General features: G+C 46.5%; 1 protein-coding gene across 1 annotated transcript in view; it reads right to left on the bottom strand.

The window, feature by feature from the left end:
- Window positions 1-13,882, bottom strand: part of ACAD10 (acyl-CoA dehydrogenase family member 10) — a 101,741-nt gene that overhangs the window by 39,264 nt on the left and 48,595 nt on the right. The window contains exons 11-12 of the mRNA XM_082259676.1: window positions 8,209-8,354; window positions 6,227-6,400 (exon numbers count right to left, since the gene is read on the bottom strand). Coding sequence (XP_082115802.1) covers window positions 6,227-6,400; window positions 8,209-8,354 — 320 coding nt within the window. The remainder of the gene's footprint in view (window positions 1-6,226; window positions 6,401-8,208; window positions 8,355-13,882) is intronic.

Here is a 13,882-nt window from a genome sequence, read left to right as displayed (position 1 = left end):
AATGCAAAAAAACCCACAATATATATAAGTATCAAAGATGATGTTACGCCGAGTAAAAAGATACTTAACATGTCACGGTTTAAGATTGCACACGCTCGTGGAATGGCGATAAACTACGATTCCTAAAAATCTCCATTTAGAATTTTTTACAACTTACCAGTTTCGAGTTACAGAGGAGGTCTAGCACTAGAATTATTGCTCTCGCTATAACGTTTGTTCCGCTGCCTCACATCTGTGGTGCGAACACCGTTTACATATGTGTTTGCGACCTACATATGAGTTTGCTTCTGCACGCGAGCACGGAGGGATGGGGGGCACTTTAAAAATGTTTTTATGTAAACATTCCTTATGATAAAAATAAGCAAAAACAAGTCCTCTTTATGGAGACATCTGGGGTCTATAAAACCCCAGATCTCTCCTCTACCCTTGAAAGCATTGATCTGTTTTTAAGAAAAAAAAAATTGTTTATATTTGCCCTAGACTGGAAGTGACATGACAATGTTCCGGTCCTCCTAGATCATAGAGGTGAGGAGAGACGATCTAGCCTTGAAGTGGTTAAAACTTACCGGTTCACTAAACGCTGATAGTATAGCTTTCGCTGTACTCCTGCCCTCCAAGAGAAGAGATATAACCATCCTTTGCATGCCCCTTGTCTCGCCTCCTCATTAACAGAAACATTTGGCTTTTGTGAGCAGAACCGAAGAATACAAAGTGTTCTGTGACTGGGCAAGGTGGGAAGAGGGGCAGGTAGCTCAGCTGCAAACAACGCTACAGCTGCTATGTGGGACATGTAGCTGGAGTGTCAGAGCCGGAAGTATAGCGTTAGCTACACTATCAGCACTCAGTAAAACCGCAAATTGTAGAAAACAAAGAGAGAGAGCTACAGGTGGCGGCATACACCTATATATACACTTAGTTCCTTGTGTGCCATTAAATTTCATAAAACCAATCGTTAGTTCACCGGTAACGGTCTTTTCTTCCGAGCCTTCCAGGACGGCCCAACAGTGAGAGATGAAAGGCTCCTCCCTACCGGAAACACAATCAATTAAGAAAAGTTAAAAGGCCCAACCTTTCCCTCTGGCCCTCAGTTGTAATAGAGTAACTTCCACAACCAAATTCGAGGGAAATGTTCTAACAATTTTATAGGTACTTATCACCTACATTTTAGTACAACATCATACACCCTTTTAACTAGGGTGAGTAGGCGGGCCGTCCTGGAAGCCTCGGAAGAAAAGACCGTTACCGGCGAACTAACGGTAGGTTTTCTCTCCTCCCCTTCCAGGACGGCCAAACAGTGAGAGGATAATAGAGATCCATTTTGCCTACCTTAGGGTGGGACCACTGCCTGCAAGACTTTTCGGCCAAAGGCTAGGTCTTGTTGAGACAGTACTTCAATACGGTAATGCTTCAGGAAGGTGTCATGACTAGACCAGATGGCTGCAGTGCAGATTTGTTCCCATGAAGCTCCTGCCTTCTCGGCCCATGATGTGGCAATGGCTCTTGTTGAGTGCGCTTTTACTGTGGTTGGAGCAGGCAGACCTGATAATTCATAAGAAGTGGTAATTGCTTGTCTAATCCACCTTGCTAGTGAAAGCTTAGAAGCCTGCAATCCCTTCCTATGCCCAGAATGAAGGACTAGGAGGTGGTTTGATCTCCTGAAGGTTTTTGTTCTTTCTAAATAAGTGAGAAGAGCTCTTCTCACATCAATACAATGGAATTCCCTTTCATTATTGTTTTTTGGTCTGTCACAAAAGGAAGGTAGATTTATCTCCTGAGTTCTATGGAAAGAGGATGCGACCTTGGGTAGATATAAAGGGTCTGGTTTGAGGACTATCCTATCTGGGAAGACCAACATAAAAGGTTCTTTAATAAAAAGAGCCTGTAAATCACCTATTCTTCTGGCTGTGGTGATGGCTAACAAAAAGGCTATTTTAAGGATAGAAATGTTAGTGAAATTTCCTTTATAGGTTCAAAGGGGTCTTTAGATAACGCCTCTAAGACCCTATTTAGGTCCCAAGGAGGGAACCTGTTTTTTTGTAATAGGATTAGCCCTACTCCTAGCTAACAAAAATCTTTTAAACAGTGGCTCCTTTGCCAGACTGGTGTCTAAAAAAACTGAAAGAGCTGCTATCTGTACCCTGAGAGTGTTAACTGCCACACCCTTATCTACTCCATCTTGCAAAAATTCCAGAATAATTGGAGTAGAGGTAGAAGCGAAGCTCTTTTGCTTCTGCCAGGTACGGAATCTTTTCCATATGTTTAGGTAAATTTTTCTAGTGACTGGTTTTCTACTCAGTAAGAGGGTATCCACCACTCTGAGCATCCCTTTGCTTTAAGCAATTGGCGTTCAGTAACCAGGCTGTCAGTTGGAAGAACCTTGGTCTCTGACACTGTACTGGTCCCTGAGACAGAAGGTCTGAGGGAACTGGGAGATGCCACTGGCAAGCCGTGGACATTGTTTTTGGGGATAGGAACCATGGTCCTTTGGGGCACCAGGGAGCGGACAGGATTCGTTTTAGTCCCTGAAACCTGCTCAGATTCTGGAGGACTCTGGGGATTGGCATCAGAGGGGGGAAGGCATTGGCTGGTTTGTACTGCCATTGCTGGTTTAGAACTCTCAGCCCAACCATTTCCTTTTCTAGGTTGTCTTGGTTGGGCCACCACTTCAGAGAGTTCTGGACCTGTGGAGTGAGGGTATCCTGCCCAAAGAATGTATTCTTTCTACCCAAAAGTACACATGGAAGAACAGTAGTTCTTTTGCAAGGAGTTGAGCCCATGAAGCGGCTGGGATGCTTTCTAGATTCCTCGGGACTATTATCCGGTAATATTTTCCTGAGGGTTTTGGTACCACTAATACATGGGAACAAAACCCTTGGAACCACCGGCTCTTTGGTACTGAACCAATTACTAGTAATTTTCCCGGTTCTCGAATCTCCGGAAGCAGTATGAGCTGTCCCCTTGCAATTCTCTTGGGGGCATGTGTAAGGGTTACTATTGGAGGGGATATTAATGCAGCTTCTAGTCAGTAGCCTATTTTTAGGATGCTGAGGGTATATAGAGAGACTGTCATTTCTTCCCAATTTGGAGGAAATTGATTCAGTCTGCCCCCTACTTTGATATTGGAGTCATTTTTTGTCCCTTGCGGCTGAGGTGGAAGAGGAAAGAGAATTGTTTTTTGACTTTTCTCTCCTAAAGCTCCAATTCTTTGTAGGTTCCCTTCTCCTATTTTGCTGCTTATTATCCCGGGGGCCACGAAAAAACTTTTTACTCGTTTCTTTAGGCTTTGTGGGAAATGTAATTCCTTTTTCTGAGGATCTGGAAAGCACTTCATCAAGCCCTGAACCAAACAGGAGGGACCCTTCACATGGAATGCCGCAAAGCTTGGTTTTGGACGCGAGGTCTCCTTCCCATTCCTTAAGCCAAATGGCTCTTCTAGCTGAGTTCATTAGTGCCCCTGTTTTAGCAGAGGCTTCTACTGATTCTAGTGCAGCTTCTGCCAGATAGGCTACTGCCTTGGTTATTACCGACAGGAAATCTTGGATATCCTGGGTTTTTATCTGTAAAAAATTTTTATTTAGTTTTTCAATCCAGGAAAAAGCATTTCTTGCCACGCAAGAGGCAGTTAGACCCGAAGCCATTGCAATTGCATTGGCATCCCAAGCTTTCCCCAGCAATGTCTCTGCTTTTCGGTTCATAGCATCCTTGATACTACCTGCATCCAAAAAGGAGAGATCTGATTTTTTGGAGACTTGCGCTAGGGGAGCATCTATTTTTGGTCTTTTAAGGAATTTGTTTGAATCCTCTTCCAAGAATTCCCCTTATTTAACCTGTTTTCAGGCAATTGCCATTGTTGAAGGATCAGACTCTTCAAAGAATGGTGAATATGAAAAACTCTAGAAGGGCTTTTCTCTATCCCTTTATAGAGTTTGTCTTGTGCTGTGATTTCTTTAGGCAAATCAGGAATCTCCTCTGAAGCATATATGGCCTGAAGGAGACCCTGCATATTCTCCAATCCAAACAGGTTTTTTGCTGACTCTACCTCCTCAGAGGTATCGGAGTCCCTATTTCCCTCAGCTTCTGAACAAGATGGGGAAATTGAGCGGTCATCTTCTGGATATATTCTATCTTCTTCTGTGACCTGTGTGGATGGAAGACTTTGTGTAACTGGTGTAGTGGCTGAAGGTCTTGCTCTAATCAAAGGGCTTTCTTGACACAAAGTCCCTTCCATTAAGGAAGGGTCTACCTGTTCCCCTCTAGTAGCTATACCTAGATTGGATTGAACAGCCATCATAGTAGAAAGCATTTTGTCTTGCATACTCTTAAAGAAGTATTTCATGAAGTCTGAAGTTTCCCTTCCTGACAGTTTATGAATACACCTATAGCAGAAGGGTCTAGTGTGGGAACTAGGCAACTTTTCTGAACAATAACCACACTTCTAATGGACAGCAGGCCCTTGTAATGCCGGGACAGATGTAGCTTCTTGTGAACTGCTCTGGGACTCTGGAAGACAGGATACAAAGACAGTATAAGTATCACTCTTACTAGAAAAAACATCCAATATGGGGACCATAGAGAGAACATAGTACGATCGACTAAGGTCAGGGAAATGACAAGTTCCAGGCACATATTATGTCGGCAACCAGCAGACTTTTTTGCATTGGTCAGTAAGGATACATGTTCAGCACTTACCCTGTCCGACCTGGGTTTTGGCTGCCGACACCTGGGACTGTCTCTCCTCCTCCTTCCCCGGAGGATGAGTCGTGGAGGACTTCATTTCCGAAGCAAGAATCCGAGCTCCAATAGTCTTGGATTCTGCTTTACCGCTAACGAGCGGCTCCAGTGTCTCCTCCATGCTTCTCTTCTTTCGCTTAATGTCGCGCATGTCTGACGTCTGCGCTGGAAGTTCCGGTTTGAAGGCAACGTTTGGAACGCCCGTCCGGCGGGAAATTCAAATCTTCCGTGGAGGAGAGCTCCTGGCGCCGGAAACAAGACCTGGAAACACAATCACAGATGACCGAGGGCTTGTTATGTGGGCGACCTGTGAGTTCCCGGGATGGGAGTGCAGGGACTGCTCCACTCGTAAGGCCCCCCCCCCCTTACTCCAGAGAGTTCTGCGAAGGGAACCCGTGGCCTTCTGCCAAACCTGGCTCAGAGGGTACCTTTCAACTCTAGGAGTCTGCAGGTAAGATCTTAATCAACGTTTCTCTTTGTAGGAAGAAACACAATCTAAACTGAGGGCCAGAGGGAAAGATGGGGCCTTTTAACTACAGTAAAACCTTGGATTGCGAGCATAATTCGTTCCGGAAGCATGCTTGTAATCCAAAGCACTCTTATATCAAAGCAAATTTCCCCATAAGAAATCATGGAAACTCAGATGATTCGTTCCACAACCATTTATTCATAAGTCCTTCAGTTTATAGTCCATATAAAAAGATTATAGCATTGCGATAGGTTATATAACCATAAAATGTCCATCCACAAATAGCCGCTTCCACATTTTATTTAGAAGCAAAATCCAGCAGGAGCTACAGAGTATGAAAGAGAAGAGTGGCGCCTCTGAGTGTAGCAATATGGTTCCATTTAATGAAGGTACAACATTTAGCAACTCACATGGTTGATGAATAAAACAGGCATCCGGGGTAAAGCTGACCACATAGACTATCTTCTGCACCGCCGGCTGCCAGTCTGTAATCCTTACCGGGAAAACCACCCTGCAGTAAAGCGATCTGATAGCGAGGGGCAGCATGGAAGGGATGACGTAGATGGTGGTGCGGAGGATGGTCTATGTGGACAGCTTTAGCCTGGATGCCTGCATCCTTAGATGTGCCTGTTCCAATCATCAACCATCTGAGTTGCTAAAGTTTGTACCTTCATTAAATTTAACCATATTGCTACACTTAGAGGCGCCTCTCTTCTCTTTTCTACTCAGCTGTGACTTGAGGCTACTTGTATATCAAGACATCGCTTGTAAACCAAGTCAAAATTTATTTGAAAATTTTGCTTGTCTTGCAAAGCGCTCTTAAACCAAGTTACTCTCAAACCAAGGTTTTACTGTATTCTTAATTGATTGTGTTTACTGTAGGGAGGAGCCGATCATCTCTCACTGTTGGGCCGTCCTGGAAGGGGAGGAGAGAAACATATTTTTTTCTTGGAGTTTTTAAAATAATTACAAAATTTACAAAATAAAACAAAGCACTGTAAAGCAGAACGAGTTTGTTTTCTGTACCTGTCAAGGAACGCTTGTATACACCTTGCAAAATTGCTGCTATTCTGAAAAATGAAAATGCCATATAGAAATTCCAGTTCTCCACCTTCGGAATGGCCATATTTTTACAGTACTCCTCAAAGTATTCCTCTGCAGTGGGAATGCCCAGTTCTGACAAGTTATAATTTTGTAGTCCTAAAAAAAAAAAAAATGTAAAACAACATTTTCATATACCTCCACAATAATTTAACATTTAAAACGTACGTGAATACGTGAACCCTTACCTTGTAAAACAACCCATTCAGTTTAAAATAGAAAAACAAAATACAAGGCACAACATTCATGTTCATACTAAATATATACACGGTGTATATATATATATATATATATATATATATATATATATATATATATATATATATATATACACACATACACACACACACACACACACACACACACACACACACATACACTGTATATATATTTATTTACACATACACACAAATATGTACACATGCACAAATATGTATACACACACACACATACATATATTGTATATATTCAAAATATTTTTTTTAATAATCCTCGGTTCTTAGCTACATACAACAGTACAGGGATCTTTCAAGTGAAGAGCTAGGCAGGGCGTGAGCCAGCAAAAGGCACAGAAACAACACTACACTAATCTTCATAGTAAGGAGCCATGGAAGGGGGGGGGGGTGTCAGCTGAAGTCTAATCACTGGAGTACAGGCAGGCTGTGCTCCCAAGTAGAATGCAAAGAAGAAAACTGATCACGCTGGGATGAAATGTGCTTCCATGCCTTGGTGTAGTCAGTTTGAAATAGGAAAGCAGAAGGACTGGCAGAATCAGCAGGTATCTCATGCAAAGGAAGCAATGTAAAAAGATAAGGATACTTTTAATACAACTACATAGTACAACAGACACATATCAGAATTAAGAAATGTTGGAATAACTTTAAGTAACCAAAAGCTGACAGTTTGTTTACTGTGATCCTAATTAGTAATGATTACTTATGCTGTCATATGAATTATTTACTGCTTCCGATTTCTGAAACAAGTGCAACACTGCAATGAACAGCAAAGTTTATTATGCGCAAGTGCACCTATTCATCCCCTGGTGCACAGCTACACACCAACAACCAACATCTGAAATATGAGCTTTACAGCTCTGATTAATGCATCTCTGTCAGTACAGGTGAATTTTCCTGTAAACAATATTCAAACCAGTCTTTCAGCTAGGATACCAATGCTACTAAAGGCCACACACCAGCATAACATGTGTACACGAAACAGGATCATTAAATAAAAAAGCATTTAAAATAAGGCAATAAAAATATAAGAAACTCAGAACATGGACTCACTTCTTCATTTCTGTTTATGTGACCCAGTCTACTAAGCTATTTTGCTGCATATGTAAAAAGTATGCTTTTTTGTTTTTGCAGTGAGCAAACTTAAAGAATTTACTAAAATTGAAAAACATTCCCTAGCATTTCTGGTCGTGGCCATCTTGAGTAAGGGAAGATGATTTATGTAGCATTTACTTCCAGGAATCCATCTGCCCCTAGCTTAGGCATGCAGGCAAGAATATGTCCTTAGCTGAGAAAACCCCTCCTTTCCTCCTGAAGACTCCTGGGATTTATGACGTCATTGCCATAAAAAGCTTAGAACAAGTGAATATGATATACTTTCCTATCTACTGCATTTACTAATGCTAGCAGAATTAAGATTACAAATAGTCAATGTTGTTTGAGTGAGTGAAGCTCTGCTTTAGACTGCCCAACTCAGGGCACATTATGTTTACAAAGCTTTCTTCTGCTTGGCTGAAAACTTCCTGAGCTTTACAGCAAAATAAAGCATCCAGAGATGAGCATAACACCTATGTGTGGTCCATCTGGGTGCAGATTACCTGCTTTGCTTGAAAGACACAAACATGACAGCCTTTACAACAACATTCAAACTCTGCATAAGAAACCATTCCATACCTTTCTGAATAGGTAGATTGGGTGGAAGATAATGAACCATACAGTTATAAGCTATGTCTGACAAAGGATCCCCTAGTGTGGACAATTCCCAATCCAAAACCCCAAGTACTTCCACTTTTTCTGGGTGAAATATTAAATTATCCAACCTAAGAAATAAACACAAATAATGAAATACATTTTCAGATAAAAAAAAAACAGATCTTGGGATCACTTTAAAAATTACCTAGCAAAAAATACTCTTTGAAAAACGGAATTTTTGTAAAATCTTACCTGTAAAATTCCTTTCTCTGAGTCCTCCGACAGTCGCCGCCTCTTCATATTCGTCACATATGGGGTATTAGACTTTGCTCCGAAGGAGTAGCTAGGCAACAGAATATGTTAACAATAAAGCTTTAACATATCCCACCCTCAAGGGGTGGTCCCCTCAGTCAATACCCTCCTACTTCCTGCAACCATATCTCAGTTTTAGTGGAATAGCAGTAGAGTATACATTCAATCCCCAAAAGAGGGGCGGGGGCGGCGACTGTCGGAGGACTCAGAGAAAGGAATTTTACAGGTAAGATTTTACAAAAATTCCGTTTTCTCTTACGTCCTCCGACAGTCGCCGCCTCTTCATATTCGTCACATATGGGGACGTCCCAAAGCAGTGCAAACATGAGGGGTGGGAAACGCATCCGCGCCGAAAGGCAACGCAGTCTCCACATCAAAGAAAGGAACCTTACCAAAGGAAGGAAACCAGCTGGGCAACAGCAAAAATAAGTGCTCAACAGGAGCAACAACCCAGGAAAAGACAAAAAACCCAGGGGATACAAAAGACATCCCAACAGCCAGGAGTCCCCAACAAGGGACCCTAGGGAACAGCCGCACTAAGAACCTTGCGGCCAAAGGAAGCATCCGCCGATGCCTGAACATCTACTTTGTAGAATTTCGTGAAAGTGTGCACGGTCGACCAAGTCGCCGCCTTACACACCTGGGCTACAGAAGCCCCATGACGACAGGCCCAAGACGTACTCAGAGATCTAGTAGAGTGCGCCTTCACAGGCACAGGGGGAACCTTCCCTTGCAAAGCATAGGCCTGTTCAATGGTCTGCCTGATCCATTTGGCGATGGTAGAGGCCGAAGCCGCCATGCCCATCCGAGGACCCTCCGGAAGAACAAACAAGGAGTCCGTCTTACGAAAAGACTCAGTCGATTTAAGGTAAACCCTTATCGCCCGAACAACATCCAGAGAGTGCAATCTCACCTCCTTTGGATGTTTAGGCTTCGTGCACAACGAAGGCAAGACAATATCCTCATTAAGATGGAATTCCGAAACTCGTTTCGGCAGAAAAGAAGGATTAGGTCGCAAGACCACCTTATCCAAATGAACAACCAGGTACGGAGACTTGCAGGACAAAGCCGCCAGTTCCGACACTCTGCGAGCCGAAGTGATCGCCACCAAAAAGGCGACCTTTTTGGACAACATAGACAACGAGATCTCCCTGATCTGTTCAAAAGGAGCACGTTGTAACACAGATAGAACGAGATTCAAGTCCCAAGGGGGCAAAGGATCCCTCCTAGGAGGAACCAGATGCCGCACACCCTGAATAAAAGTGCCAACCAAGGAGTTGGAAGCCACGGGACGTTGAAACAGAACGGCCAGCGCAGACACCTGACCCTTTATCGTAGCCAGCGCCAAACGCTGGTCGACACCCGTCTGAAGGAAAGACAGCACACGGGAAACCGAGTACGTGCGGGGTGAAAACCCCCTGGACTCACACCAGGCAAAATAGGCCTTCCAAGTACGGTAATAAACCTTCCCCGAGGAAGACTTCCTCGCGTTGATCAAAGTATGAACGACCTCTGGAGAGAGACCCTTCTCCTTCAGGACCTCGGTCTCAACAGCCAGGCCGTCAAAGCCAGCGACTGTAAAGCAGGATGGTAAATCGGTCCTTGAGACAGTAGATCGTCTCGAAGAGGCAGACGCCAAGGGGCGTCGACCGCCAGATTCACGAGGTCTGCGTACCAGGACCGGCGAGGCCAGTCCGGTGCCACAAGAATCACCGTGCTGCGTTCCGAGTGTAACCTGCGAAGGAACCTGGACAGCAACTGAATCGGTGGAAACGCGTACATCAGCCTGTACTGATGCCACGGGGCCACTAACGCGTCCGACGCGTCTGCCCGAGGGTCGCGCGTCCTTGCCACGAACCTCTTCACCTTGTTGTTGAGGCGAGACGCAAACAGGTCCACATCTGGAATACCCCACCTCGCGCACAACGTCCGGAAGACAGCCGGATGGAGAGACCATTCCCCCTGATCCAGGGTCTGGCGACTCAGATAGTCCGCCTGCCAGTTCTCCACTCCCGGAATGTGAACCGCCGTTATCGCCGGGACATGAGTCTCGGCCCAAGACAGAATGTCGGCCACTTCTCGAGCCGCTCGGGCACTCCTGGTGCCCCCTTGGTGGTTGATGTAGGCCACCGCCGTGGCATTGTCCGTCTGCACCCGAACCGGGCAACCCTGCAGGCGGTCCGTCCAGCGATGAAGACAGAGCCTTATCGCACGCAATTCCAGAATGTTGATCGGAAGGGAAGACTCCCCCTCCGACCAAGTCCCCTGGGCGGACAGAACGCCCAGAACTCCACCCCAGCCCGACAGGCTGGCATCCGTGGTGATTACCGTCCACGAGATCGGACGAAACGACTTGCCCCCGGACACCAACGGGGACTGGAGCCACCACAGAAGGTTTTCCCTGGTGCGATGACTCAACGAGATCTGAAGATCCAGAGATTGAGGTCGCCCGTCCCACTTGGACAGGATCTCCGCTTGGAGACCCCGCGTGTGAAACTGTGCGAAAGGAATCGCCTCGAAGGCCGAGACCATCAATCCCAGACATCTCATACACGTCCGCAGAGACGAGTTCGGAACGTCCCTGAGGAACCTGACTTCCTCCTGAAGAGTCCTGAGTTTGTCTTCCGGCAGGAAGACCTTCGCCTGCACCGAGTCCAGTATCATTCCCAGATAGGGGAGACGAACCGACGGACTCAGTGTCGACTTTGGAACATTTATCGTCCAACCAAACTCCTGCAGAGTTTGCATTGTGACAGACAGGTCCTCCTCCAGACCCTGTCTGGTCGCAGACCGAACCAGAATGTCGTCCAGATACCCCAGGACAGAAATGCCCTGGGCCCTCAATAATGCCAGAACCGGTGCAAGCACCTTGGTGAAGACCCGCGGAGCCGAGGCGAGACCAAAGGGCAACGCCACGAACTGGTAGTGATCCTCCACAATGGCAAATCGAAGGTACCTCTGATGACCCTCGAATATGGGGATGTGAAGGTACGCATCCTTCAAATCGATGGAGGCCATGAATTCCCCCGGAACCAGGGCAGCCACCACCGACCGCAGGGATTCCATGCGGAACTTGCGAACCCGCACAGAGCGGTTCAGAGCCTTCAAGTCCAGAATCGGACGAACCTTGCCCTCCTTCCTGGGCACGGTGAACAGATTGGAATAAAACCCCCGAAATCTGTCCCGATGAGGCACCGGAACCACCACTCCCTGAGCCCTCAGGTCCCGCACCGCCAGGTGCAGATCCCACAGGCGCTCTGGAGACAGTTGAAGATTTGAGGGAAAAAATCTGCTCTCCGGCCGAGAGAGAAACTCGATCTTGTAACCAGATCGAACGATTTCCATAACCCATCTGTCCCGCACACGGGCCAACCAGGGCTGAAGAAAACCGAGCAAGCGTCCCCCCACCCCAAAACTGGGTGAGGGCGCCCCTTCAGGCCGAACTGTTATGGGCTGCAGGTCCGGATTGGCCGGACTCCTGTTTCCCAGACCAGGGCTTCTTCTGAGAGCCTTGGCCTTTGAACGGTTTGCCCTTGTAGTGCGGCCGAAAGGCACGAAAGGACCCCTGAGGGGGCCGAAAATTTGCATGCTTCTTCCCAGAAGCCCCCTTAGCCTTGGGGAAATGGGGCAAGAGAGTGCTCTTACCCCCGGTGATCCCCTTAATCAACACATCCAGGGACTCCCCAAAAAGGCGAGACCCATCATAAGGCAGATTGGCTAAGGTCTTACGTGAAGATTGGTCCACCGACCAACATTTCAACCAAACCAGGTGGCGAGACAACACCGCCACGCTGTGCACACGTGCAGCCAACGGAATCAGGTCCAGGTCCGCATCACACAGATACATGACACCCTGGTGGATCTGATCCACCATATCCAGGGTCGCCGCCGAGGCCGAATCGGCCACTAGGACGCGCCTAAGCATCTGCGTCCAACTTGCGATCGCCTGGGCCGCCATGAGAGAAGCAAACAGAGCCTTAAGCATAGAACCCGTAACAGAATAAGTATGACGGGCAAGAGACTCCAGTCTCCTATCCGTGGCATCACGGAAAACAGGGGAACCCTCTGCAGGAATCGCAGTGGCTTTGTTCAAAACCGCAATTGCATGATCCACTGGCGGAGGCACACACCACCGTTCATCAGTGGCAGGCGAGAAAGGATAACGCAGCTTGAATTTACTTGGTACCGCAAAAGGCTTGCGCAGATCGCGCCATTGATCCTTAACAGCGCGCTGAAAATCAGCATTGCAGGGAAAAACCTGCGGCGTCCTGCGTTTCCTCTGCGTCCCATAAGCCGCCAAGGCAGCGGGGGGACACACTTCGTCCTGCAAACGCAGCGTCTGCTTAATGGAAGCAATCAACTCATCCATGATTGCAAGCTCTTCAGGCGAGCCAGGGGGAGAATTATCGACCCCCTCAACTTCAGCCTCCACCTCAGACCCCACTAGATCAAGAGAGGAGCGGGACCCCGATAAAGAGGTCCCTGCCAGAACAGCCCCATCACCTTCACCCTCAGAATCAGAGGACAGAGCAACTCTGGGCCGTTTAGTAGATTGAGCAGCCACCAGCATTTGCACCTGGGCAGCAAGGCCAGCCACAATAGTGGCTAAATCCCCCCCTGGGGGGGAAACAGCGGTCCCCTGGCTTTCCACCAATACTGTAGGAAATTTGCCCTCCTGAGAATCCATTGCCCCTGTAATGCCAGACAACCAAGGGTTAACTGCCCCTTTTTAGCAAGCGCGGCAAGCGCAGCCCACCGCACCACACTCAGGCACAATGAGACCCCCACAGGGAATATGCAAACTGAACACAGGCAATGGATAGCAAGAACAGAAGGATAAAACCTGGGGAGACCCTCGCTGCTGCTGCTGCCTCGATCGGTGTTCCTGGAAAGAGGAAGTGATGCTGCCAGGGCGCTCTATGTAAGCCTATGGAGGCTACAAGAAAATGGCCGCCATGCATGTAAACCATGCGGCCGGAGCGGGCGCCGGCAAAATGTGACGAATATGAAGAGGCGGCGACTGTCGGAGGACGTAAGAGAAATGTTTTTTTTTTTTTTGCACAGAAATGTATTTAATATGGTAGCTGTCTTATTGAGTTATATAGTACACTGTGCTCCATTAAAATAGGCACATTTTTTTGCTTCATATTATAACTTCCTAATGCTGACTGTATGCACCAGAACAAAGAACAATGTTGGCTGAACTATATATATATATATATATATATATACACACAGTGGGTACGGAAAGTATTCAGACCCCCTTACATTTTTCACTCTTTGTTATATTGCAGCCATTTGCTAAAATCATTTAAGTTCATTCTTCTTCCTCATGAATGTACAC

Source organism: Pelophylax lessonae (assembly GCF_965119305.1).
Source record: "Pelophylax lessonae genome assembly, chromosome: 1".
NCBI lineage: Eukaryota > Metazoa > Chordata > Amphibia > Anura > Ranidae > Pelophylax > Pelophylax lessonae.
Note: the sequence above shows the minus strand (reverse complement) of the source record. Positions and strands in the feature narration are given on the sequence as shown.